The sequence below is a fragment of the Nannobrachium achirus genome (genome assembly GCF_963921795.1).
Source record: "Nannobrachium achirus genome assembly, chromosome: 8".
NCBI lineage: Eukaryota > Metazoa > Chordata > Actinopteri > Myctophiformes > Myctophidae > Nannobrachium > Nannobrachium achirus.
The window spans coordinates 33,636,442-33,659,829 of NC_137817.1; the positions used below are offsets into that span (position 1 = coordinate 33,636,442).

A 23,388-nucleotide genomic window follows, 5' to 3' on the forward strand; every position below is an offset into this window, starting at 1 on the left:
ACCAGTGTTGATCGTGTCCCAAACAACAATAAAATAAGATCTGGTTGTCCCAGAGGGGAAGTGGTGCTTTAACTTACAAGAAGCTGCAACTACCCCCACAGGTTGCTGAAATATTTGAAGAAAAAGAAAAACAAACAAAAAAATAAACTGTCCAACAGTATGAAATCTTGACACAAGATTCCACCATATAGTCACTTTTTTTTTTACTTAATTTTTATTTTCCCCATTAGTCACTTTTAATTATTCACATACGCATTTATGCATTAATTGTTTATGCTTTAACACTGTACAATATTTTTGCCATATGATCAATTACCAAGACACATCAGATAATTCCATATAAAAAATGGAAATGTATAAAATATACAGTTTGTATAGTTGCAAAATATATGTATTCTTGTTACTGAAATACGAGTAGAAAGGTATCTACATGAAACATGTATAATATGGATCACCAATAAATCACTTGTTTAAATCTGCATATATAGAAAATAATCTAGACCTGGGACCAAATGGGTGATCAGTACTGATTTGACAAAACTATATTTATAGAAAATGCTTCCTACTGGTACTTTTGTAAAACATTTAACAAATGACATCATTTGCACATTAATTTTCTTTTTCATTCGTCATCTTTTCTTATAGACACACGCTTTCAACTCCAATCTTAACTTCTTTATATTTGCTGGAGCATCTCCCGTCTTCACCAAGTCAAAGGTGTAGAAGTGGGTGTTCTCTGTATCCTAGGAAATATATAAATAGATTCAGCAACAGCTAAAATACAACCACAGACAATACAATTATCATTGCATGCAATGAGTGTTTGGTGTCCTGTATCATTCTCTACTTGCCTTGGACACCACCTTGAAACCAAAACTTGCCAATGCATTCAAGAAACTTCTCACATTGTCAAATCTGCTGGCAACTTCTGCTATTTTGAGGACACCCCTACAACAATGTAGAAGAGTTATTAGGTACAGTATATGCACAAACTAAATGGTATTATTACGTTAGATTGACCAAACATATATTACCCCTTCACCAAGACACGATTGGCCTCCGATAAAAAATCATGCAGGTTGGTTCCCATAAGAGAAAGACAGAACACAGCAATGTCCACAGTGTTGTCTTCAAGAGGAACCTGTACACGAAGAGAGAGTATGTTTTATTTCAATGACAGAGACAGAACAGACGTCATTAAGCAGAATCATACATCGGTCAACATACTCACTTTGGCCATGTCACAGACAGTTACAAGGTCGCAAATGGGCACCAAGTCAAAGCTGTGCACTTTGTTCTTCACACTGCGTGCAATCTTGCAGTCACCACAACCAAAGTCTGCAACCACCTGAGAGAGAGGCCTGAGAAAAACATCACATGTATAAGTAAAGACGGTACTAGAAAATGGAATCTGAAACATTGTACCACATTAGTTATTAATAACATGCTGTAATATGTCTCACTTTTTCTGAATGAATTTGATGATGTCATCCACAGGATTTGATGGCCATCTCTGGACTTGGTTAGTGAAGCCCCGGTGGTAGACATCAAACGCAGCAGGGTCCTGTTTGAACATGCGCTTCGCTTCACCGCTAGACGTTGTATACAGAACCTCGTTAATGTAACGGAAGCGAGCTGCTTCCAAGCGCTGCTCCATCCGTGCTCTAAGGGATGTAGAGTGGTCTACCGGAGCCTCCATGATGTCTGCTTTTGCTTGTGTCGCCTCTGGCTCCTTCTCATCCTTCTGTTCTGTAGGATTTTCTTCTTTGTCTGGTCCGTGGCCCTGGAGCAGTCTCTTTAACTTCTGTCTTTTGAGGACCTGCTCGTTGCTCAACTCCAGTTTAATTTTCTTGCCGGGTGAAGCTTGCTGTTCATCTTCAATCCCCCCTTGACGTTCACCTGCTTCATGGTTCGAGTCTTGCACCGGGGATTTCTTTGCATCAATTCCTTGTTTCAATGAAATCATGACCTGCTTATCTTCTCTGGGTGTTTTTGTGGAAGGCAAGGCCTTTTCTATATTTTTCTTTTTTTGTGGTTTGTTTTGCGTTTTCTTTTGTTGGGCTGGCGTTTCAGATAATGTTTTCTCATTGCTGTTGCTACCTGAAATCACTTTTTGTTGCAACTTCTGTTTTTTGAGGACCTGCTTTTTGCTCAACTCCAGTTTCAATCTTTTGCTGGGTGAAGCTTGCTGTTCCTCTTCAATCCCCCCTTGGCGTTCACCTGCTTCATGGTTCGAGTCTTGCACAGAGGATTTCTTTGCATCAATTCCTTTTTTCAACTTTTCCACTGAAATTACTTGATTATCTTCTCTGGGTGTTTTTGTGTTTTGTTTTTCTAAATGTTTCCTTTTTTGTGGTTTGCATTGTGTTTTCTTTGGTTGGGCTGGTGTTTTCTCATTGCTGTTGCTACCCGAGTTCATGTTTTGTTGTTCCTCTGGGTTGTGTTGCCCTGGAATGGCTGCTTTAATTGATTCTTGTTTAGGGTTATTGGGGCGGTATTTATTTGTACATTTCTTTTTATTTTTCATCTTGTTTTTCCAATGCTTTCTGCTTAGTTTATCCGTGTTCTGTTCTTCCGTTTTGACAGCTGTTTCAATTTCTTTACTGTCGTCTGTAACTTCATCTGTGTTCTTGGCCTCTGAAGACCCTGGAAGACAAAATACACATGAATTCAGGTCTCTAACATTAATATAGGATGTGTTTCATAGCATGTAAGAAACATACTGTGTATAGCATGTCAATAACATTTTAGAAAATATTTCTTAAACCTTTTGTCTGAAGTTTTCTCATCATTGCTACCTAGATCTATGTTGCCATTTTCTGCCTGTTTTATTTTTCCTGATTACCCCTTTGCCTTTTGTTTGTTCTTTTCTTTCTCTTGGCTTGTGAACAGACCATTTGTTTCATTGTCATCATTGCTCTCATACAGAGACATCTTTCTTTGAACTATTTGAAGCTCCTGGATGAACATCTATTTTTAGGGGTAGATAGATATGATATGATAATCATATTGAACTTTTTGATTACTACTTACCGGATTTGTTATTTTTTGACTTTTTTGAAACAGTTTTCTTCTCTTGACCACCCACTTCCAAGTCATTCTTTCCTTCCTCTTCACCATCTGATTTTCTTCGTCTTCTGCGTCTTTTCTTCTTTTTCTCTGAAGGTAATGACACAGTTTCTCCCTCACTGTCACTGCCGTCCTGAGGGGCATCACTTTTCCAGTCAGGTACTGTTCCCAATGCCTGGAGCGTCCGCATCAGGTTCTTCTTACGAACTCCCCTAATTCCCCTAGACTGTTCAGAGGAAAATTAGATTGAATAAACCAAATTAACAAGCATTTAAAGGGCAAATGGCAATATATTACTCAACATGATCATTAAATTGTACCTTAATATTTGTGATGTTATCAGACTTGACACTGAGAACAGTATTACTGAGGGCTTGTGCATCTGGTTCATCATTCCACTCTTCATCCTCAAGAAACATATTTCCCCAGTACCTGAAATGAACGAGTAATGTATGTTGATTGATTGAATACTTTATTAGAAGTTATTAGAAATGCACAGCACAGGACAGTTCAGATACAAGGTCTACCGTCTACTAATTTAAACCCAAGAAAACACAATGGCTTGTTTACATGTAGGTCCTTTTGTATAGTAAATGTACAGTAACGTGTAACCAGGTACAATTATTCATAGATAACCGCATTATAGTATCTGATAGCAATCAATTAAAGACAGAACCTACCTGACTCACCACTCTGGCGAATGCTAACTCCACAGCACGGCTAACGCTAGTTATTTCAGCTACTCAAAAACACAGCTTTGCCAACAGCGACTACTTTACGGACTATTCAGCTTTTTGTTATTTATCAGCAGTGTTGGTACATGTTTCTCCAGTCGTGAATGGCTTGCTAGAATTCGTTGTTACATTCATTTCTTGCTCAAGACCATAGAGTTCAAGACACGTTGGTGGTTGGTTCACAGGGACCAAAACAGAAAAACTGCAAGCATGCTTCCGCAGGCAGCGCGTGTGAATGACGCAGTGAGTACAGTGAAGGTTCATGGGATACTGAGTTTTATGATTCACTACAGTCAGTAGAAATGCAGACATGAAGATGTTAATATAATAATAAATGTGATTATGGTCACCACCAGGCACAAGGATAAAGCAAAAGTAATCTGTTGTAGATTACTGTAATCATTGATAATAATTATCGGTATACTGCAATAATTATAGTTGTATATTATTTATTATCGTATTTGTACTCTTTATATTTGTTTTAGATACACGATTATTGTATTACTGTTATAACTTGTTTATTATTATTATTACATTGTCCTAATGCCAAAATAATGTAAAACTGTAGCCTGGGGCAGTGAATACTTTCCAGCTTGCTGTCTGATAGAGGGCGCTAAATATAAATATTTTGGTATAGTCTGGATCCCATAGCTCGAAGGTAGGATCTGGCGCTCTGATTGGCTAGTTGGTTGTTAGGCAACTGTGTTTTTCTCATGGTTTCTCTTCTTCTTTTTTCTTTAATCTATCCATTTTTATTACACAATGTTTGTGTACTAGTCAAGTGTACTATACGTTTAGTTTTCTAGAAATATTTGATGCATTTTCAATTGGAAATCACCAAATGATGTGGTGGTCCTCCTGTCGCTGTTTACCAGCCAATGGCGCGTGATTATGGATCCAACTGGGAAAGATGGATAACCACGCCCCGGAAGCTTGTGATTGGCTGAACCGGACGTAGGGAGCGCTCCGTTGTAGTCACTTGGACCGCGCGAGGTGCACCAAAACCCAATTATCATGGCGTTTATCGTGCGCTTAATATAACGATTGCATTCACCACGGCTTCGTAACTCGCGCGGCGCTCCGCCGGCCGCGCGGCCCTGGCCCGCTCTTCGCGGCCACTCGCGCCTGCGGCGCTCGGGGGCGAAGAGCAGGATCAAGGTCCGCTGGCCTTCGCGCCGCTTGCAATGTCGTGGACAATAACTGAAAACGAGCGCTCTATGCCGTTTCCATCCATCTTTCCCAGTGGGATCCATAATCACGCGCCAAGCGTCTGAGTATCCCTCCGCGCTATGGGATGTGTACTTCCTAACAGTTACCACGTAAAGGAGGGTGTGGACGTAGCACGGCAGATCTGGTTCTGCATTCAATCTGATGGATTTACATGTATTTTTCTAAGAACTTTTTGTTTCATTAGATGGCCGCGCACATTTGAATATACCCGGTAGGTCTGTTGTCATAGAATCTGCTGCCTCTTATTGAGCTGTTTAAAAGCTAGAAAGGATGGTTTTATGCTTCCGTTTCTCATCAAGAGGTCCGTGTGACAACTTGGTCAGTTAGCTTGTTAGCAAACCCTGTCTGACTGAGGCCAAAGCTGTTGAATGCTATTCTAACACAGGCACTTTATGGACCGTTTCACGCTAATATTGGGGCATAACATTAGTAGCCTTTTATAGATGGGTATAAATAGGTATTACAAAATGTATTGGTTTATGGAGCTATTGGGCAATGTTTTAACTTCGCTTCCCATCAGAGCAGATGTTGCTGGGTAGAACTAGATACATATATCTGCTGATATTATTAGACTTTTACGTGTTCTTACTAGTCTTTGTGAAGAGTAGAGTAGGTTAACGTTAATGACTGACAAGTGAAGTTTGGTCTGCAATGCATGCCGTGTTAATCGTCTGGGCTAAAAGTTCAATTCGTAATTGCTCACATTGAGCCAGAGAAATCATAAACTACAACAGCACAGGGGTTGTGAGTCATCATGACCAAGTGTTGATTCACATCATTGCAAAACTCTGATCAGTCAGCTGCATACACACCCAGAATGGTTACCTGTGGCAATGTACAAAATGTACACCCCCAAGATTCTTGTTAACCTCCTGGCTGTATTGTGTTGTTTCATTGCTGTCACCATTATGTGAAAATATATTTCTAGCATGAGTTGAGATAATATAGAATTACAAACAGGAAATGATCACAGTTATTTTGTGTTGGCTGTAACTAATAGAACTCCCTTCTTCTCTTCTAGGTCTGTGTGTGACAGGTGATCATCCCAGATGAGGGTCGAATGCCTGCCAGGCCACGTTTGATTTTCCTCTGGTTGCCTCTCTTTTGTTTGTCCCAGTCATTCCAACCCTGCCCTTTACTTGCCCCCAGACGTGCAAGTGCAACATAGCAGGCAGGGCAATCCAGTCATCATGGATGATATATTTACACAATGCAGAGAAGGCAATGCTGTTGCAGTTCGTCTATGGTTGGACAACACAGAAAATGATCTCAATCAAGGGTGAGTAAAGTGTAAACATGAGCTTGTAAATCAGCTATTATTGGTGTGCTACTGCAAACCTGTTATACATCCAAGGATAAATCACGCTTAAGTTGTTGGTCCAACACAAGCCACTAGAACAGCTTGTGCACAGCATGTGCCTTGGAATAGATTGTACCAAGTCTTTGGGACTCTATTTGAGTGATGGAACACCAATTCAGCACAAGATATTATCTCATTTGGTGTTTTGATGATGGTAGTGGAGTGTGCTGTCACGTGTGTCTGTCCAAAATCTCCCAAACAGAACATTTGTGTTGATGTCTGGTGGTGACTGCGAAGGCCATAGCAAATGATCCACATAATGTTCATACTCGTCAAACCATTCACTGACCCCTTGTGCACTGTGTGGATCATGGAAAGAGACCTCTTCTCACTGGAGGGTCAAGCATTCAATTTCAGGCCTGTGTCAACCTCTTGGTGTACGACACACCACACATCCACTTGACTTGTCCACTTGTGTAGGATATGGTGAAGAATGTTCATCTGACCATATCACCTTCTAACACGTCTTTATAGACCGGTGCCTATGGTTTTACATTACTCAGCTCTCAAATGTGCATTGGTCTTTATAATAATGAATTGCATTTTTTTTTTTTAAATGATAATGAGGGGTTTATGCAGTGCAACCCTACTGTAGAACTCCGCACTATGTTGATCACAATTTACTGTTCTTGCTGACACAGTCTGAGACATTCTCAGTTACCCAAGGAAGACTTACTGTTCAGTTTTGAAATGAAAGCGCATTTACAGTCACTGAATGTGTGCTTTCGATCTTAATGTTCCAACCTTATTTACTGGGGGGGGGGGGGGGGGGGGGGGGGGGGGTCCTCGCAGGTAGGTGAGTCGGTAGGATACAACAGCACTTACAGCAGTGACAAAAATGGGGGAGAAAAAGGATGCAAAAGCTCCTGCCATCTGTAACTCAACAATGAGCCTTCTTCTTTCAAAGTAATGGTTTATATTACAGAGCACGACAGTACAGTATGTTAACTGTAAAACGTTATTCTGCATTACACCTGTATCAGTGGGAGCATATACATTGCTTTCCACTAATATTTATCCCGGTTTTTCCTTTAATTTATCACCTGTCTGTATATGAAAACCGATCTGAAGTTAGTGTGACTTTTTTATCACAAAGACGATGATATGCTAATAAATATTAAAGAAACAATAAATCTCTTACTTGCTGAACAGCATAATGAGAAAACAATTCAATGACCACTATAATCAAATACTGTCATGCCTGTATTGTCCTGGGCCCGTTCTGCCAAGTTGGTTTGAGGTTCTGCCAGCATCAGCTGTGTGGCTTAAGAACTTGAACAACGTCAAGATTTCATGTACTGCTCTGAAAAACTGCCGTAACAAACAAAAAGGTTGTACATTTGGGATTTCCTGACAGTGTAGTGAAGGAGTTTGAAGACACAGCATGTGCTGCTGGCTGCCATCACTCTGCCATTCTGTGAACTGACGAATGTCGTTTGCCGCTTTTTGTTGTGGTTCAATAAACTTGTCAATGATGCTCAGCTGAGAGAACTACCACACTACCTGTACTAAAGCAACTATGCTTGGAGGCCTGTCATGTTCATCCCGCCTAGCCACTTGGATCGAGCACCGCTCACTTCACACAGGTGCAATTTCAAAAGACTTCATTTTAACGTTTACTTTGGCTTTTTTGTACATCCCAGACAGTTTGCTTCATTCAATATTTAGATATTTGATATTCATTTGATTCCCTCCTATATAAACTATTCTATCCTATTGTAGCTTAAAACTCAGTTTTAATCATGTTAGATTCAACAAATGTCCTTGCTTCTGGTGACTGATACTGTCACTATTGGCTAATGCTTGAGAGTGCCGTGTTTTACTAATAACTTCATTTTTACTTGCACCAGCAGAGCGCGCAAGTACTGCACGTTCGGCTGAGTAGGTAGGTAGTAATGTAGGTAGGTAGCTGTATGTGTTTAAACCTGTAGCCCAATCAGGGACGTGTGTGTGTGTGTGTGTGTGTGTGTGTGTGTGTGTGTGTGTGTGTGTGTGTGTGTGTGTGTGTGTGTGTGTGTGTGTGTGTGTGTGTGTGTGTGTGTGTGTGTGTGTGTGTGTGTGTGTGTGTGTGTGTGTGTGTGTGTGTGTGTGTGTGTGTGTATAATTGATTTCCTTCTGGACACATGACTTTGTTTGGAATTTCAGTGGAATGAATCAAAATCATGCTAGTATTTACTGATAACCACTCCCATTTCTTTTGTATTTACGCATTGCATTTATTTATTTATTTTTTAAGTCTTTTAGATGGAGAGCAACTGACTGTATGATGAAGACACAAATAATCCTATGCGGTCATGCCTACGGTATCCTTGGTAGCAGAAACGAATCCACACTGAGTGCTGTAAAACATGACAGGCTATATATAAATGACTTATATCAGGCTATTATTACAAATATTGCATTTGATAGTGTGACGTCCTCCTCTGGCCTCCTCTAGCCTTGAATGACTCCACAAAGCTATTCAGCAGACGTTGAAACTACCGCAATTACTTTTTCAAGGGAAAGTTGTCATTTTATGGTTTTTGTCCTGGATTTAGTGGGGTTTTATTCAGATTAAACGAGGTAATATCTTTTGTACTGAAACGCTATCCCACATTGTCTCCAGGTATTCAGAATAAAAGTCCACATTGCACCCTGAAAGTTCATTGAGAGCTGTGGGCTATTCAAAGGACTTGATCATTAGCTATCGCAGAATCTATAATCAGAACCATTCCGAACAGCAAGCGTTATTTTCAACCTCTATTAGAAACTTGTAGATAATGTGAAAAGTCTGGAGGCATCAAGCTAATTTCTCCTGTGGAAAATACTTCCTTGTGGAAAATACTTTCTTCTGGGTTAAGTTAATTGAATTATAATTTGTTTTGCCTTGGAGCAAATTACGCTCAAATGTAAACGATTTTGAGTACTTGTGCATAGATTTCTAGAATTTCCCTTTCACTCTAATTTTCCCAAATTATATTTATTTGCTCTGTTTAGCTATGGGTTGAGCTGAAGTCGGTGCACACCCACATGCAGACCTAATTCTTCTCCATTAACTGATTACATGTCAAGTTCCTTTTCCTGGTTGATATATCTTTCCCAGTGGGGTAAACACAGTAACTCTAGCATTTTCTTCCCCCTGCAGTCACATGTACTGTAGGATTCAAGATATACATTTCACATCCATGCCTTGCTGTTTATTAGACCTAGACTTCTCAATATCCATTTTGACTTTTTGACTATCAACCTTGCATACTTATTTCTGTCCATATCAGTAGGTTTACACACATGTGAATCCAGGACAAAGTAGTAGTACAATGTTGTGGAATAGTAGTAGTGGAATCTCTATAGAAGGAATAACAGAAACACACAGGCGTCAAGGGAACAGGGGGAGGACATTATTGTAGTGGGCAGGCCCTAAAGAATTATGAGGATTTGTGTGACGGTGCAGACAATTCTCATCTATGTATGCATGCAACCGTGAAGTGTCGGAATTTTTAGCTGAAGGAATGTACAAGTAGAGCATATCACATTCCCCTGTTTCACTCTAGTGTTTCCGGTATTCGTCTCCCAGTGGTATTAGATAGTACCACTCATTTCCACTCAGCATTTCCTCCTGGTTGAGAAGAGTTAATGACAAAGTTTGGGAAAAGGGAGGCCATGCATATTATAGATTTACAATGCTGCTGCCATTGGAAAGTTCTACGCAAGAATGAACTATCCTCCATATAAATCAGCAGGGAGACCCAACATAACATTGATTTTGAAACGGAACTGTAGATTTGTGGGATTCACATTAGTTTAGAGCACCATACTGGTGTGGTCTAAACAACTGGTCATTGTCTACAAACGGTTTTGACCATTTATCATAAATATATACTGTAGACTTTAGTGCTGTGTGTTGGTATATTTTTAGGAGTGGTGGTTAGAATTGTGTCTAAACTCTAAAGTCATTCAAATGAGTCTAAGGCATTTGAATCTTGTTTATAAATAAATCCTTTCGCCAGAGACTATTTTCGGCTTGACTTTTCATATCAATTTGTACGTAAAATCTCACCAAACACAACACACATGCTGGCCTTGTATCTTGTATGGGCTGTTCTGTCTGTGACGTCAGTTATCTCCATACATGGAGATCCGTGCCCATACACAAAAAGCCAGACGTAGGAGCAGTTGGCACCGCTCAAAAATGAATTAAAACAAACGAGACTAAACTTGATGAAAAATAACAGCACAATAAAAACAACACAATAAAATGTGTTGAATTACCTATGTCGGTTAAATTTCAGGTCTCTGAAGGTGGTATTTGCATACAGTACTGAAATGAAGACCAAACAAACTACAGTGTGCTCAAATGGTAAACAGTAATGCAGTGAGTCTGCCGAGTCATATAGAATAATGCCACATGCCAGACCACCAGTATTATCCTGATAAATGGAAATGGTGGTGTTTATCACAAAGTTTAAGTAGCGAGTCTCGCCTAGCCTTCTCCCTCGCCTCATACTCTACTTGTTTTTTGGTTGTGTTCGAATAGTGAAGTGACTCCTGTGGTGTTTTGGTTAGCATGGCTTTCTGTTGGGCCTCCCTAGAATTAAGCGAGAAGGAAAAATGGAAGTTGCCTAACTTTTTAGACACTGATGCCCTGCTCTTTTTCTTTTTAAAGAACCAGGTGAAATCACCTGAAGACGGGAGTGCCTTGGAATTATTTTCCTTGTTCGATTGCAGTTTGTACCACTGGGGAAACAAAAGCTTTACTTCTTGGACCTTTTTTGTTTTCATGTATAATCATAACTGTTTCACCAAAGAGAACCTGTTGAGAGAGCTACTGACTAAATCATTCTTTAAGGGTGATCACACCAAGAGAGACATGTCACTAGTTGCAAGACACTTCAAAAACACGTGGGTCAAACAGTGTGGTACACTTGTGGAGCAGACCTGCATGTGTAACACAGTGATACAATAATGAATCGCTCAGGGGATTTTTTTTTTTATTCCATGAGAATCTCATGGTGTACTGTACCATAGAAGACAGTGGGGCTGGGTGTGGCTTCAAATATTTATTTAGTTTTTGTCGCATTCTTAAGCCAATAATTTAAGACTCTTAGTGCCTCCATAGGGAACCACTGCTCTGCTGGTCAAATTATTGATGTCTTAGGAATGCGACAAAAACTAAAAAATATCCATGAATTCAAGTCTCCATGGGGTGAGTAATCGATAAAAACAATTAAATTATTTGGTTGAACTAAGCATCCCTTTTAAGTGTTACTGACTAGTAGCATCATATGACATTCGTGCAACTCTGGAAGCTTGTATTATATGTTATGTTTTATGGTCTTTTTTTTTTTTTGCTTTTCTATTCTGTATGGATAACATCTCTTTATATCAATCTGTTCTCCATCCCATTCTCTGTTCTTGTGTGGCCTGACAGTGATGGTCAGTGCAGATAGATGGGGTCTCTTTGCCAGGCTCATCCATCTGCCAATCTGAGTGCTGTTGGCAGGTGGAAGAGACTGAAATAAATCATCCAGTTAAAGGGGGCGAGAGTGAAAACCCAGGCACTGAAGTCCGTTCGTAGGGTATGACCAACACTACCTCCAATCTAATTAGCTCTTTTATATTTGTCTTTCTTTTTGGGGGGCTGTGAAGCATAATGGAGTCTGTATTTCAGCACATTTACTATGCAAAGACCTTCACTCTTGTCGCCTTGAGCTAATGAGTAGTCAGGCATTGACCCCCTCGTTCCCAGAGGAAATTGCACTCCAGGGCAAGCCTGGTATTGCTGCAGCAGGTCATCCAGATGCACAGATGAACGTGTGTCCCAGGACTGAGGGTCTCTGTGGGCCTCAGAGGCTGTTCTCACTGGACCACTGCTGGGGATATGTATGTGTGTGAGCCTGCAATTAATGCAAGCTGTGCATTGGTGGTGAGGCCATGAGGGCAGAGGGTTTAGATTCCTTCTCATGTCACAATACCCCCACAGTTCTCTGTTACAGGAAAACATGATCCCACCCCCCATTATGAATTTCACAGCAAGTGTATAACATTACATCATTAATATGGAGGCCAGAGGATTGTGCATCGTCTTCACACAAATAGTAAGCCTTTGTGAGAGCCATATAAAGAATTCGGGAGTGAGTCGAAAACTGGAAAATGGGACGAATCACCAGCAACGTCCAGCTATACTCTTGGAAAAGGATTTGAAGAGGCTCTGATATTGGAGGGTGGGACAAAGGCCAGGCAGAGAGGAGAGATATTAGGAATGAGTCACTACAGAAATGACATAATGGTGCGGAGCAGCTGGGGAGTGTATACACTATGACACTGTGTGCATGAGTAACTGTCCAACAAAGTTTCTGGACCTTATAAGGATATCAGATAATATATTCTAGTCACCCTTAGTTTGTTTCACTCCCTTTTCCTGATTTCCTTTCTGTAACTCAAATCTTGAAGTCTTTTAACTGTAGCACTGGTTCTGGGTCGGGACCCATTTGTGGGTCACAGACACATTTTGTGGGTCTTTTTTTTGGGGGGGGGGGTCTTACATTTTGTTTTTAACACAGTCTGTGCCATATGTAAAGTGGGACCTCTTATATTGCCGTTTCGCCACCAAAATGGTGCACGAATTCACAGATCATGCACTATGCATGTGCACGCCTTTCACAGCTTTCAAACAAAAAAATCTGCTTGGAAATCCGTTCAGGCATTCAGGAGATAGCAGCCCTTATGTTTTCTTCAAATGTAAACAAACATGGCTGCCATGTTTGAAAGATGGGGTTGGTATGGGGGTTAAAAATGCAATTTCGCGATGGCGATCATGCCTAGTACATTGTTGGAGGTCCAAAAAACATTTTTGAAAAAAAAAAAAAAAAAAAAAAAAAGTTTGGAAAAGAAATATATATATATATATATATAGTAAGACGATAAAAGACAATTGGCAGGGAAGGCCATAGTTAAAAAGACGATTTTATTATAGAAATCGTCTTTTTGTCATGGTATTATTTCAAAACATAAAAAAAAAAAAACATTATCCAAAAAGCTAATATTTTTATGAAAAAAGAAATGCAATAATTTAGTAATTTCATTAATACATAAAAGAAAAGTCTAAGAAATTCCATAAATTAGAAAACATGTTTAAAAAGTAGTTGTGAGCTTGTAGATCTGATGTTTTCACTAGTTTGGGTCCCAGGCAAACAATTAATTTCTATTTTGGGTCTCGAGCCAAAACGTTTGGGAACCACTGACTGAACTATAGCATCTCTCTCCCGGTCCTTTGTGAATACATGCTGCCTGTAAAAGTCATTGAGGGCCACCATCTCAGTGGTGTGACAACTGCACTTGTAGGGCCAAAAAGGAACGACAATGACGTGCCAGCCCACTGAGCCCAGCAGCATCACATTTGTTCTATCCTCAACAATAAAACAGATACAGCTACAGTGCAGCTTCCTTCTTTTTCCCTGTTTTCTACAGAATGATAGAATTACCTAATCTGCAACTACTTCCCTTTATGTGCGCACACAGCTGTGCTTTGTGGCCCTACTGTGAATTGCTCAAAGTTTACTTAATTATGCAGGATAATTTCTCCTCCTTTAAGACCTATAAACTGTTTGAGGGCTTACCTTAAGGCAGTCAGTGTGTGTGTATTCATACATTAGTGACGGTCATTAATGCAAACTAGATGGGCTTAAAGGCTTATCGCACTTTCATGACTGTGTTTAGGAGCATTGCCACTCTGTACTACTACTACTATTCGGAACTGTAAAAGGTTTACTGCAATTTCTGTTTGCAAAAGAAAGGCTCCTTGGAGGAAGATAACTATGGTACTATTTTGCTCGGTGAAAGATTAATCAGTTGTGTTTAGGCTTTGATATTTCCCTTCAGGCTATTCATGAATAAAATAAAATAAGTTATTTTCTGCACCATAACTTGCAAAGTACTCTGGCTTCTGTTTAGCCTTTGCCGTGTTTTTTCTCGTTATAGGGACGACCATGGCTTCAGTCCCCTCCACTGGGCTTGCAGGGAGGGTCGCTCTAGCGTGGTGGACATGCTCATCATGAGAGGGGCTCGCATTAACGTCATGAACCGAGGAGATGACACGCCTCTGCATCTGGCCGCCAGCCACGGCCATCGTGACATTGTGGGCAAGGTGAGGACACGTGCAGACACGCAAAGCATGTGCAGAGACTGCCTCACAAGTACAGTAACAACCTCAGCGGAGGAGGTGTGCTGATCTAGGATCACCAATCAGCATCCAATCAGCATTCATGACTAGTAAGCTTCATAGGAGTCCAAACTGTTCTCACATCGGCTCAGCTCTATTTAAAGATGAGTGGAATGAATATCCATCTTATTAATGTTTGCACTAATGACTGAAAATGGATACACCTATATGCTCTGTCTTCCTGCAACCTATTTGATGCATTGGATATAATAATCTCTGGCGTAAAGTTTATTTTTTCTTTCTTTTAAGATGATACTAACTAGTACACTACAATACATATATGGTGTGCTAAAGGTAAGCAGAGCCATCTTTATACTAGAGGACGAGGCACAAAAATGAATTTTTCACAAATGAATTCTCATGTAAAGGGTGTGTCGATTAAATCTTTTGCCCACATGTTGATGTAGCCCTTTAAGTATCTCTTGAAATCTAGGAACTTATGAAACCTGAATTGATGTCTACTGAACAACAAGTCTTGTCTGTTCTTGTAGCTCATAACTAAATAATTCATTTCACAAAGAGGGCAGTGCTGGCAGAGGTTGTCAGTGTTGGAGTATAAATTAGATATTTTGATGACTGTTGCGCAAAGAGGTTATACAACTTGGTTACGACTTGTGATGGAAAATGGAGGCTGGAACAATTACAGTATTCTATTAAACGTAGTATTATTCCTTTTTTACATTTACACAAGCTCTCCAAGTTCACCAGAAAGTGTTTTAAAAGTAGCAGTACTTTTTCAATACTTTAAGTATATTAAGACTCAGATGCCTATTGTTTGAATTGCAGTTTATCATTGAATACTTGGTTATAAACAAATCATTATTATAAACATTCAGTTACAATGGCACTGAGGCCTAAATGAATACATATCCATTTAATATGTATAGCCTTGATTGGAACATATAGGGAATTTACTCATTACTCTGCCATAAGGAATACAATGTTATTAATGTTAAAGTTGAAGACATTTGCTACCGTTGTAGCACAAATGTTTTGCAGAAAACTTCTTGTCTGTTAGCTTTCCTGTCTCACTGAATAGTAAAGTGCTATTTTAGTTTTAGATTTTTTATTTTTTTTATTTTTTTCTACACAAACCCTATTCTTTCCCTGTTCTGACCTCTGAGCATGTCATCATAATAGGCGAATATTCAGCAAAAATACGAGTTGCGACGTGTTGTGAGCTTGTTGGTCTGTTCTTTTCACCAAAGAGATTTGGTGTAGGGAACCATGAGGGGACCAAGTAGTATAGAAGTAAACAAAATATACATGAGGCTTAAGTGGTTAAATTGATGGTGGTGGTGCTGTTTAATATTAGACATGGCAGAGTGTGGAATGTTACCACAGGCAACAAGAACATCATCATCCCGGCTTATCAAAGGTGGCAATAATTCCATAGCTGTATACAGTCCAAACTCAATCTGACCAGTCTTGTTTTGTCTACAATTGTTTCTCTGTGTTATAGCTTATCCAGTGCAAAGCAGACACAAACACTGCCAATGAGCATGGCAATACGCCACTGCATTATGCCTGCTTCTGGGGCCAAGATCTGGTGGCTGAGGTTAGTGCACCCTCTGGTGGTAATTAGTGGGACGTATTTCTGTTCAATGAATTGATTACTACCATATGATGGCCATTTGAACAGTCTTTGAAACTTGAAAACTCTCCTTTAGGACCTGGTGACTAATGGAGCCTACGTGAGCATCTGTAACAAATATGGAGAAACTCCCATGGACAAGGCAAAACCTCACCTGCGAGAACTTCTCAAAGGTACTCTCAATGTCCAGTTTTAAGTATTTAAACTGTCTACAGCAGGGGTGTCCAAAGTGCGCCCCGGGGGGCCAATTGCGGCCCGAAGACACATTTTATTCATTCCTAAATTGTACTCTAAATGGCCCACCAGCACCGCCAAACTAATATTTTATAGTATAATTTGTCAGGATTCCTTGTTCCCCTCATTTTAGGGGTCAAAGAAAGGCTATTTTTTTACATTGCACATCTGGTTACATTTGGTAATGTCAGTTATTTGTGTTTTGTTCAGAGCACACACCTGATAAAAGACCATTGATATTAAATATTGATGATGATCGTTAAATAAAATATTGTAATTACTTTGTTATGGTCCAACCGAAAGTACATTTTGTCAGGAGATAGTCGGCCTTTGGTTGTTTAAATAATTTCTTATGAGTCCCCCTTTGAAAAAAGTTTGGACACCCCTGGTCTACAGTTTAGCTCTTGATTTGTATTTTGACTTAATTGCATCCAATTTCTTCTCAGAGAAAGCAGAAAAAATGGGACAGAACTTGACCAAGATTCCGTTTAAGGACACATTCTGGAAAGGCACCACTAGAACTCGACCCCGTAAGTCATAAAGATACACTAACGCATACAGTATATTAGCTGGCGAGTTTCCATGGCCTGTTTTTGAATGTGTGGTAGTGAGAGTGCAGCACACATGCATGGAAAATGTGCTCCATAGCTAGAGGCCTCCCTGGCAGTTCCTAAAATTACTTCTGAAATTTCCACTGCATTTGCTTAGTAAGTTAAATAAGTAGTAGGTTAAATTTCACATGAAGAATAGGGCCTTTGTCAGGGTTTTATTTATTACTCAACTTCACTGGATCCTGTGTTTGCAGGCAATGGCACTTTGAACAAACATGCGGGAATTGACTACAAACAGCTCTCCCTTGTGGCAAAGATAAACGAGAACCATTCTGGAGAGGTATTTTCTTAATTTATTTTTGTTTCATTGCGGATGTTCTGATGATATAGCTGATTAGATTAATCAGTTCGAATGAGTGTTTCTATTAATGCAAAGCCGGTTTTGTTCGCTAGTAATGAACCTTGTCCTCTACTTCTTTTCCATAGCTGTGGCAAGGGCGCTGGCAAGGGAATGAAATCATTGTTAAAGTGCTAAAGGTTCGTGACTGGACCACAAGGAAAAGCAGAGACTTCAATGAGGAGTATCCCAAGCTCAGGTTATTTTTGACTATTCAACTCTTTTTGTTGTCTTTGTCCTCTATTGTCTCTGTCACTCATTTCTCTGTTTGCATTTCATTGATCCGAGCCTTATTCCTATTTGTTTTTTAATTTATTTTGGATTTGCACTTCACGCGAGCCTGCTGTTTATGTGGAATCATATGTGTGTTTGTCTCTTTCTGTCTCATCAACCTGTCCCCGTCCCTCCTTGGCTCATCCCAGGATATTTTCCCACCCGAATGTGCTGCCCATGTTGGGAGCATGTCAGTCTCCACCCGCCCCTCACCCCATCATCATCACATCCTGGATGCCTTATGGTTCGCTCTACAACGTGCTGCATGAGGGCACCAGTGAGTACTGTACTGTACTTCTCTGCTCACAAAGTGTTTAACATATCACCCATTACTGTGGTAAGGCTGGATCTGTCACTTACAGTGCAGCATGTCGTTTTATCACTGTCTGTTTTGTAGTAATAAGTTAAGACTTTTTGATGATGATGTGTGCAAATAGCTGACATGTGAATTTGTTGTTGGTCATTCTGCTATCAGATTTTGTGGTGGACCAGACACAGGCAGTTAAGTTTGCCCTGGACATTGCCTGTGGAATGGCCTTCTTGCACACACTTGAACCTATGATTCCTCGCCACTGTCTCAACAGCAAGAGTGTTATGGTAAGATCGTTTTTAATAAGGCAATAATGAACATGATGTGTAATGATAATGATGGTAACTTCTATGAATAAAGTGCAGCTGATATCTTTGTTTGATGAGACCCGTGTGGTAGTGCTCATTATTCACACAGGTAGAGAGCTATTTCAACCAATCCGATTGCTTCTTCGGAACTACCTGTTGTATAATTATATTTAGTCATTGTGCCGATTAATTCTCCCCAGACATTTCTGTGTTGACACTGCTATTGTATCCTACTGGCTCACTCAGTGAGTAGCCCCCTCCAGCAGGACCTAGTGCTGTTCAACACCCCGTTGACAGGCACGTCCCCAGACATAGGAGTCACTAGTACACTGACACAGATCGCCCTTTCCTCCCCCAAACACATCCAGTTGTATTTGTAAAGACACTCTGCTGGATGCTCCGTGGTGGATTTGAACCCCTAGATTCCGCTGTGGTGGACAGGTACTTTGCCCCTACACCACCTGAGCAGCTTAGTGGCATCCTTTATAAAGTAGATGTCAAAGAGGCTCTTCTGTTCACGTGTCTGCAGATAGACGAGGACATGACTGCTAGGATCAGCATGGCAGACGTCAAGTTCTCCTTCCAGTGTCCTGGCAGGATGTACTCCCCTGCATGGGTAGCCCCTGAAGGTAGGCCTGGCTTGTGAAATAAGTACCTGGAGTGAACACACAAGAATAAAAGAAGGTTATAGGGAACTCTATACTGCCTCAGTGTATTTCAAAGCTGTATACAATACAATGCAAGACAAGTTTATTTGTATTGCACATTTCAACAACCATTAAGCATTGAAAAATCAAGACAGTGAAAACGAAACTCATTATAAAAATACTACAGGAAGCAGGAAACAATTATAAAGTAAAATAAATAAATAATAATAATAGACGTAAGGAGAATGACTGGAAAATGTACCTGAGAAGAATGTATCAAGTCTTTTATACCTAAAGTACCAAGGGGAATATCTACCAAAACATTACTATATGTATGACTATGATGATGTATTATGTAATTTATTGTTCTTTTCAAATCTTTTTTTATTGAAATACAATGTCGCATTGAGGTAGGTATACATAATGACACCCCAAATCCCATTCCCATCACAGTAAAAGTACACTTATTGACACAAAATAGCATGAGATCTGAGGACTATCATAGTACATAGAAGACAAGTACAGAAAGAAGGAAAATAAACCTGCCCATAAAAGGTAATAAAAGAACCATTTCTCCCCTCCATATTATGTCATTTATTGTTGACATTTTGTGCAACCTGAATTGGCACTGAACTATGCACAAAACCTTTAACTCTTTATTTGTTATAGCTGAATAACTTCAAATCAAAACTTGGAATCTTTATTTTAAATAACAAATTTATTGTGCACGGCTGTTGCTTGAGAAAATTACAGTGTTAAGACAATATTCTACTGTGTCCAAATACTGTGAGTACTACATTTTCTTAGGAAGAATATAAATGTATGTTTGGCACAACACAAGCATTGCTACGTACATGTTGTTAGTGTTATGTTAACTTGGTGCTCTTGGTCCAGCCCTCCAGAAGAAGCCCGAGGAGATCAACCGCCGCTCTGCTGACATGTGGAGCTTTGCTGTGCTGCTCTGGGAGTTGGTCTCAAGAGAAGTGCCTTTCGCTGACCTGTCGAACATGGAGATAGGAATGAAAGTAAGTATGTAATAGAGCTATTGCTGCTCGGGGTACTAAACTGTGTTGCATACTGTATACTCACACTTGAGACTTAATATGATGTGTTTTTACTCCAAACTGTCAATACACACAGAAACATTGTGAAGCCTAAAGGAGGTTCCAGACAGAGTGCGGTCAGCACGTCCAAGTAATTCATTTACAATGAGAGGCGGACGGCTATTTTAGCCACGCTGAGAAGTTTAGGGGCGGTGAGGCGACCGGGCGCGAACCCGTGAAATCCCCGCGAGCGTGCACGTTTGTGAATGCGCACGCGGGCGGTGAGAGCTGGATTGTGTTTATCTTTGTGAAATACCGCGCAGCGTTTACTCGCTGAGCGAGTGTGTTTGTCTCACCACGGCGCGGCCGCCACTGATCCTAGCGCATACCGTCTGAAACCCCCTTTATTTTGCTAATGTGTACAGTATTTGCCCAATGTGTATCTTAACCTTCTCTACAGCACCTAATATCTGTCTTTTTGCTTTTAGGTTGCCTTAGAGGGCCTGAGACCCACCATCCCTCCTGGGATTTCGCCCCACATCTGCAAGCTTATGAAGATATGCATGAACGAAGACCCAGCCAAGAGGCCTAAATTTGACATGATTGTGCCAATTCTGGAAAAGATGCAGGACAAATGAAAACACTTCTGCCCTCTTTGAATGAACCCCTTGGAATCCCAGATATCTCGCTTGTGATATCATTCAGATGTGGTGGTGTGGTGCTTACCAGTATTGCCTTAAACTGTTATTCTTACATTACCGTTGCACTCATTGCTACTGTAGCTTGGGTCTCTGAAATGAATCCAGCAGCAGCCACTTATTTTATTCAAGTGTTTTATTTTTGTTATCAAGACTGTTTTTCTTTTTTGTTCATCTTTGTCTCTGTCACATGTCGTCTTCACAGGAGCGAAGTATTGGGTGCTCCAACTTAAAAGTTGTGTTTAAAATTGCAGTCTGTACATTTTATGTTCTCCTGACGAGAGAGTTAATTTGGTATTGGAACACAGTTTTCCTGTGTGGGTGACCAAACCTCCATCTACCACTCATTTAAGAGAGACTCTGCACCTGGACCGGGGAGATGTGGGGCTTATGAACTTCAGGCGGGGCTATTTGTCAACCAGTATGTGTCCTACCTAACCCTAACCCAAATTCTTCAATGGAAGAGCAGGGAGAGCACCTCCAACCACTGCAGAAATGCTAGTTGTATCTTAACATATTCTACCATACAGATTGGTTAAAATACTGTTTTCATTCAAATTTGTTGCAGCTTTAATGTGGGCTATAAGCTTCTCAGATTGTGACTGAATAACCTGTGGAGGTCAGGATGACTGCCTGTCACTGCTTCACGGTCATTTTATTCATTATTTGTAATTCTGGAGAGGGCTCACTATCCAAAGGTCACACTGTAATTGACCTGCTCCCGATAACGGAAGCTTTTAATAAAACAACACATGCCGTATTAACCCAAGACTTGTCTTCTGAAAAAGTGTTTGATATTGTTACCTGTTATATTTTAGTATGCAATGGGGAAGTGACTGACTGACTACTGTCTGACATGAAGCATTTAAACATTGCTTAACAATGTAACATTATGGAAATTGTCATGAGTCAATCCCACACAAGTATTTTTTACAATATTGCACCATTAGGTTAGATTGTTGATTAGGAGATGGAGGCTATTTTCTCAGAATGTTGCCGTCTGGACAAATTTCCCTCCTTTGTATCTTTTATTTATGTATCTTCTTTGATGTGTGGAAGATGTTTGTCCAAACAAAGATTTATGCTTTCTACAGCAGAATATTTCTGTTTAAGTTGATTATTGTAACATTGGCTGCTTTCAAATTTGTATACTATAGATCAAAAATGATTTCTTTAAATTGTAATTACATTAACTCAAATATACAGTATATTTGCATAAAATGTCCATAGTTAAATAGAACATGTACCACCACTACACAGACAGTGATTGATGTTAAGATCTGAAAATGTGTCCATAATCTCATGAGTAAGTAATTACTTCAACAACATATAACCTTGTGTTTAGTACGGTATATGTTTAGAGATTACTCTGGTCCTAACTTATTTATTCATAAATGTTTAAAGCATTGTCTCCTATTTGTTAATGTTTCCGGTATTATGGACATATGTCACAATTTGTTTCAATTTTCTATGGCTATACAAGATGCTACACTGCCAACATTTCACAGATTATCTAAACGGGGGTAGCATTAATATTGTGCAAACTGTCACTTTGTTTCCTGCTTGTATTGAACTTTTCTCTGGGCTGTCAGGATGTTCTCCACCTTTTTTGACTGTTTTCCTTCCCTCTCTTTTTCTACTTGCATTGTTTCTGTGACTCCACAGCTTGCCTGTTTGTGTTGAAACACAGGGAGTAAAAGCCAAAATCCAAGCATGTCTTTAACAAATGTATTTATATAAGTATATTAAAAAGAACAAGATGAGCACCTTGTGTGATAGTCTAGCATGATTGTAAATCCAGAATGCAATAGATCAAGGATTATTGCCTACACAACCTGGTGATGCTATACCAGATGGCTTTACGTTTTGCCCATACGTAAGAAAAACAACAAAAAATAATCAAATTCTTTGCATCACCAACTCCCAACATAGGCTACACCTAGCAAACCCTCCTGGTTGCGTGAATAATACACATTTTCATTTGTCTTCTGCAGACTGGCCTGGCTGCTGTGGTTATTGTGGGAAATATGCCAGTGGATAATTATTGGATATATTTCGTTTTATTAACTTGGCAACCAATTGCCTACTATGTGAATGCCACGAGTGCTCGTTTCTTGCTGGCTCTTGTGCAGAAGGGTGGGGGACGGGTGTGTGGGGGGCAAGTGGGGCCATGAGGTGCCTCTCATAAAATGATGGAGTCTGAACCGTAAATAAAGCCCTATACCGTCTGTCTGCAACTGCAAGTGTGGTTGCCATGATGCGAGTCACACTTGTCAGTCATCTGCTCATCTCCATATTTGGGAAAGGTTTATAAATAAGTCAATGGAGAAAAATAATTCACAAATACACTTAGGCCTATATAAATTAAACTATGAAACGTATCTCTTAGCAAACAAGAGTATTATTTTCTACATTACAGTATTACAAAATGTGAGTAATCTTTCCACCACTGGCATTGGGGCTGGATGTTGTTCTGTCCCTCTTAGGCCAGTCAATCTAAGATAAAAAAAAAAGGGCCTGACACAAAATAAACTAGAAGCAGTGCTCTTCCGAGCACAGGTCTCCACCAGGCCACACAAATCGGCCTGTTATAGCGCCACCATGAGGCTGATTTAAAAAATGTGGGGCAGAGGTTCTGAATTAGCATCCAGGGAGTGTGTGTGCTCAGTTTGGCAGCGATCGGGCCAACGGTGCCGGAGATTAGCTGGTAACAACCAGGCCACACAAATCGGCCTGTTATAGC

General features: G+C 40.1%; 2 protein-coding genes across 3 annotated transcripts; one reads left to right on the plus strand and one right to left on the minus strand.

Annotated features, from left to right (window-relative positions):
- Positions 1-387: 387 nt before the first annotated feature.
- rrp8 (ribosomal RNA processing 8) lies at positions 388-3,969 on the minus strand. Of its 2 annotated transcripts, none has more exons than XM_080731661.1 (8): positions 3,759-3,969; positions 3,390-3,501; positions 3,034-3,295; positions 1,464-2,646; positions 1,232-1,361; positions 1,035-1,141; positions 852-948; positions 388-743 (listed from the first exon to the last, which is right to left on the minus strand). In XM_080731661.1, the coding sequence occupies exons 2-8, from the start codon at positions 3,486-3,488 to the stop codon at positions 630-632; spliced, it is 1,992 nt and encodes a 663-aa protein (XP_080587787.1). In that variant the 5' UTR covers positions 3,489-3,501; positions 3,759-3,969; the 3' UTR covers positions 388-629. The 2 variants fall into 2 exon arrangements, with proteins under 2 accessions (XP_080587787.1, XP_080587786.1); XM_080731660.1 differs by having other exon boundaries at positions 3,750-3,969.
- Positions 3,970-5,121: 1,152 nt separating this feature from the next.
- LOC308289694 (scaffold protein ILK) lies at positions 5,122-22,386 on the plus strand. The gene is made up of 13 exons (XM_080731437.1): positions 5,122-5,244; positions 6,055-6,312; positions 14,350-14,515; positions 16,053-16,148; positions 16,261-16,357; positions 16,865-16,948; positions 17,224-17,309; positions 17,456-17,565; positions 17,789-17,916; positions 18,115-18,236; positions 18,787-18,886; positions 19,799-19,929; positions 20,436-22,386. The coding sequence occupies exons 2-13, from the start codon at positions 6,224-6,226 to the stop codon at positions 20,583-20,585; spliced, it is 1,359 nt and encodes a 452-aa protein (XP_080587563.1). The 5' UTR covers positions 5,122-5,244; positions 6,055-6,223; the 3' UTR covers positions 20,586-22,386.
- Positions 22,387-23,388: the final 1,002 nt, after the last annotated feature.

What these genes read in the sequence shown, in the direction of transcription:
- rrp8 (XM_080731661.1), bottom strand. Translation starts at nt 3,488, where the DNA reads ATGTTTCTTGAGGATGAAGAGTGGAATGATGAACCAGATGCACAAGCC. An exon ending in ATAACATCACAAATATTAAG is followed by an intron (nt 3,296 to 3,389) that starts GTACAATTTAAT and finishes TCCTCTGAACAG; the next exon opens with TCTAGGGGAATTAGGGGAGT. An exon ending in GTTTCAAGGTGGTGTCCAAG is followed by an intron (nt 744 to 851) that starts GCAAGTAGAGAA and finishes TATATTTCCTAG; the next exon opens with GATACAGAGAACACCCACTT.
- LOC308289694 (XM_080731437.1), top strand. Translation starts at nt 6,224, where the DNA reads ATGGATGATATATTTACACAATGCAGAGAAGGCAATGCTGTTGCAGTT. An exon ending in GAAAATGATCTCAATCAAGG is followed by an intron (nt 6,313 to 14,349) that starts GTGAGTAAAGTG and finishes TTCTCGTTATAG; the next exon opens with GGACGACCATGGCTTCAGTC. An exon ending in TGCATGGGTAGCCCCTGAAG is followed by an intron (nt 18,887 to 19,798) that starts GTAGGCCTGGCT and finishes CTCTTGGTCCAG; the next exon opens with CCCTCCAGAAGAAGCCCGAG.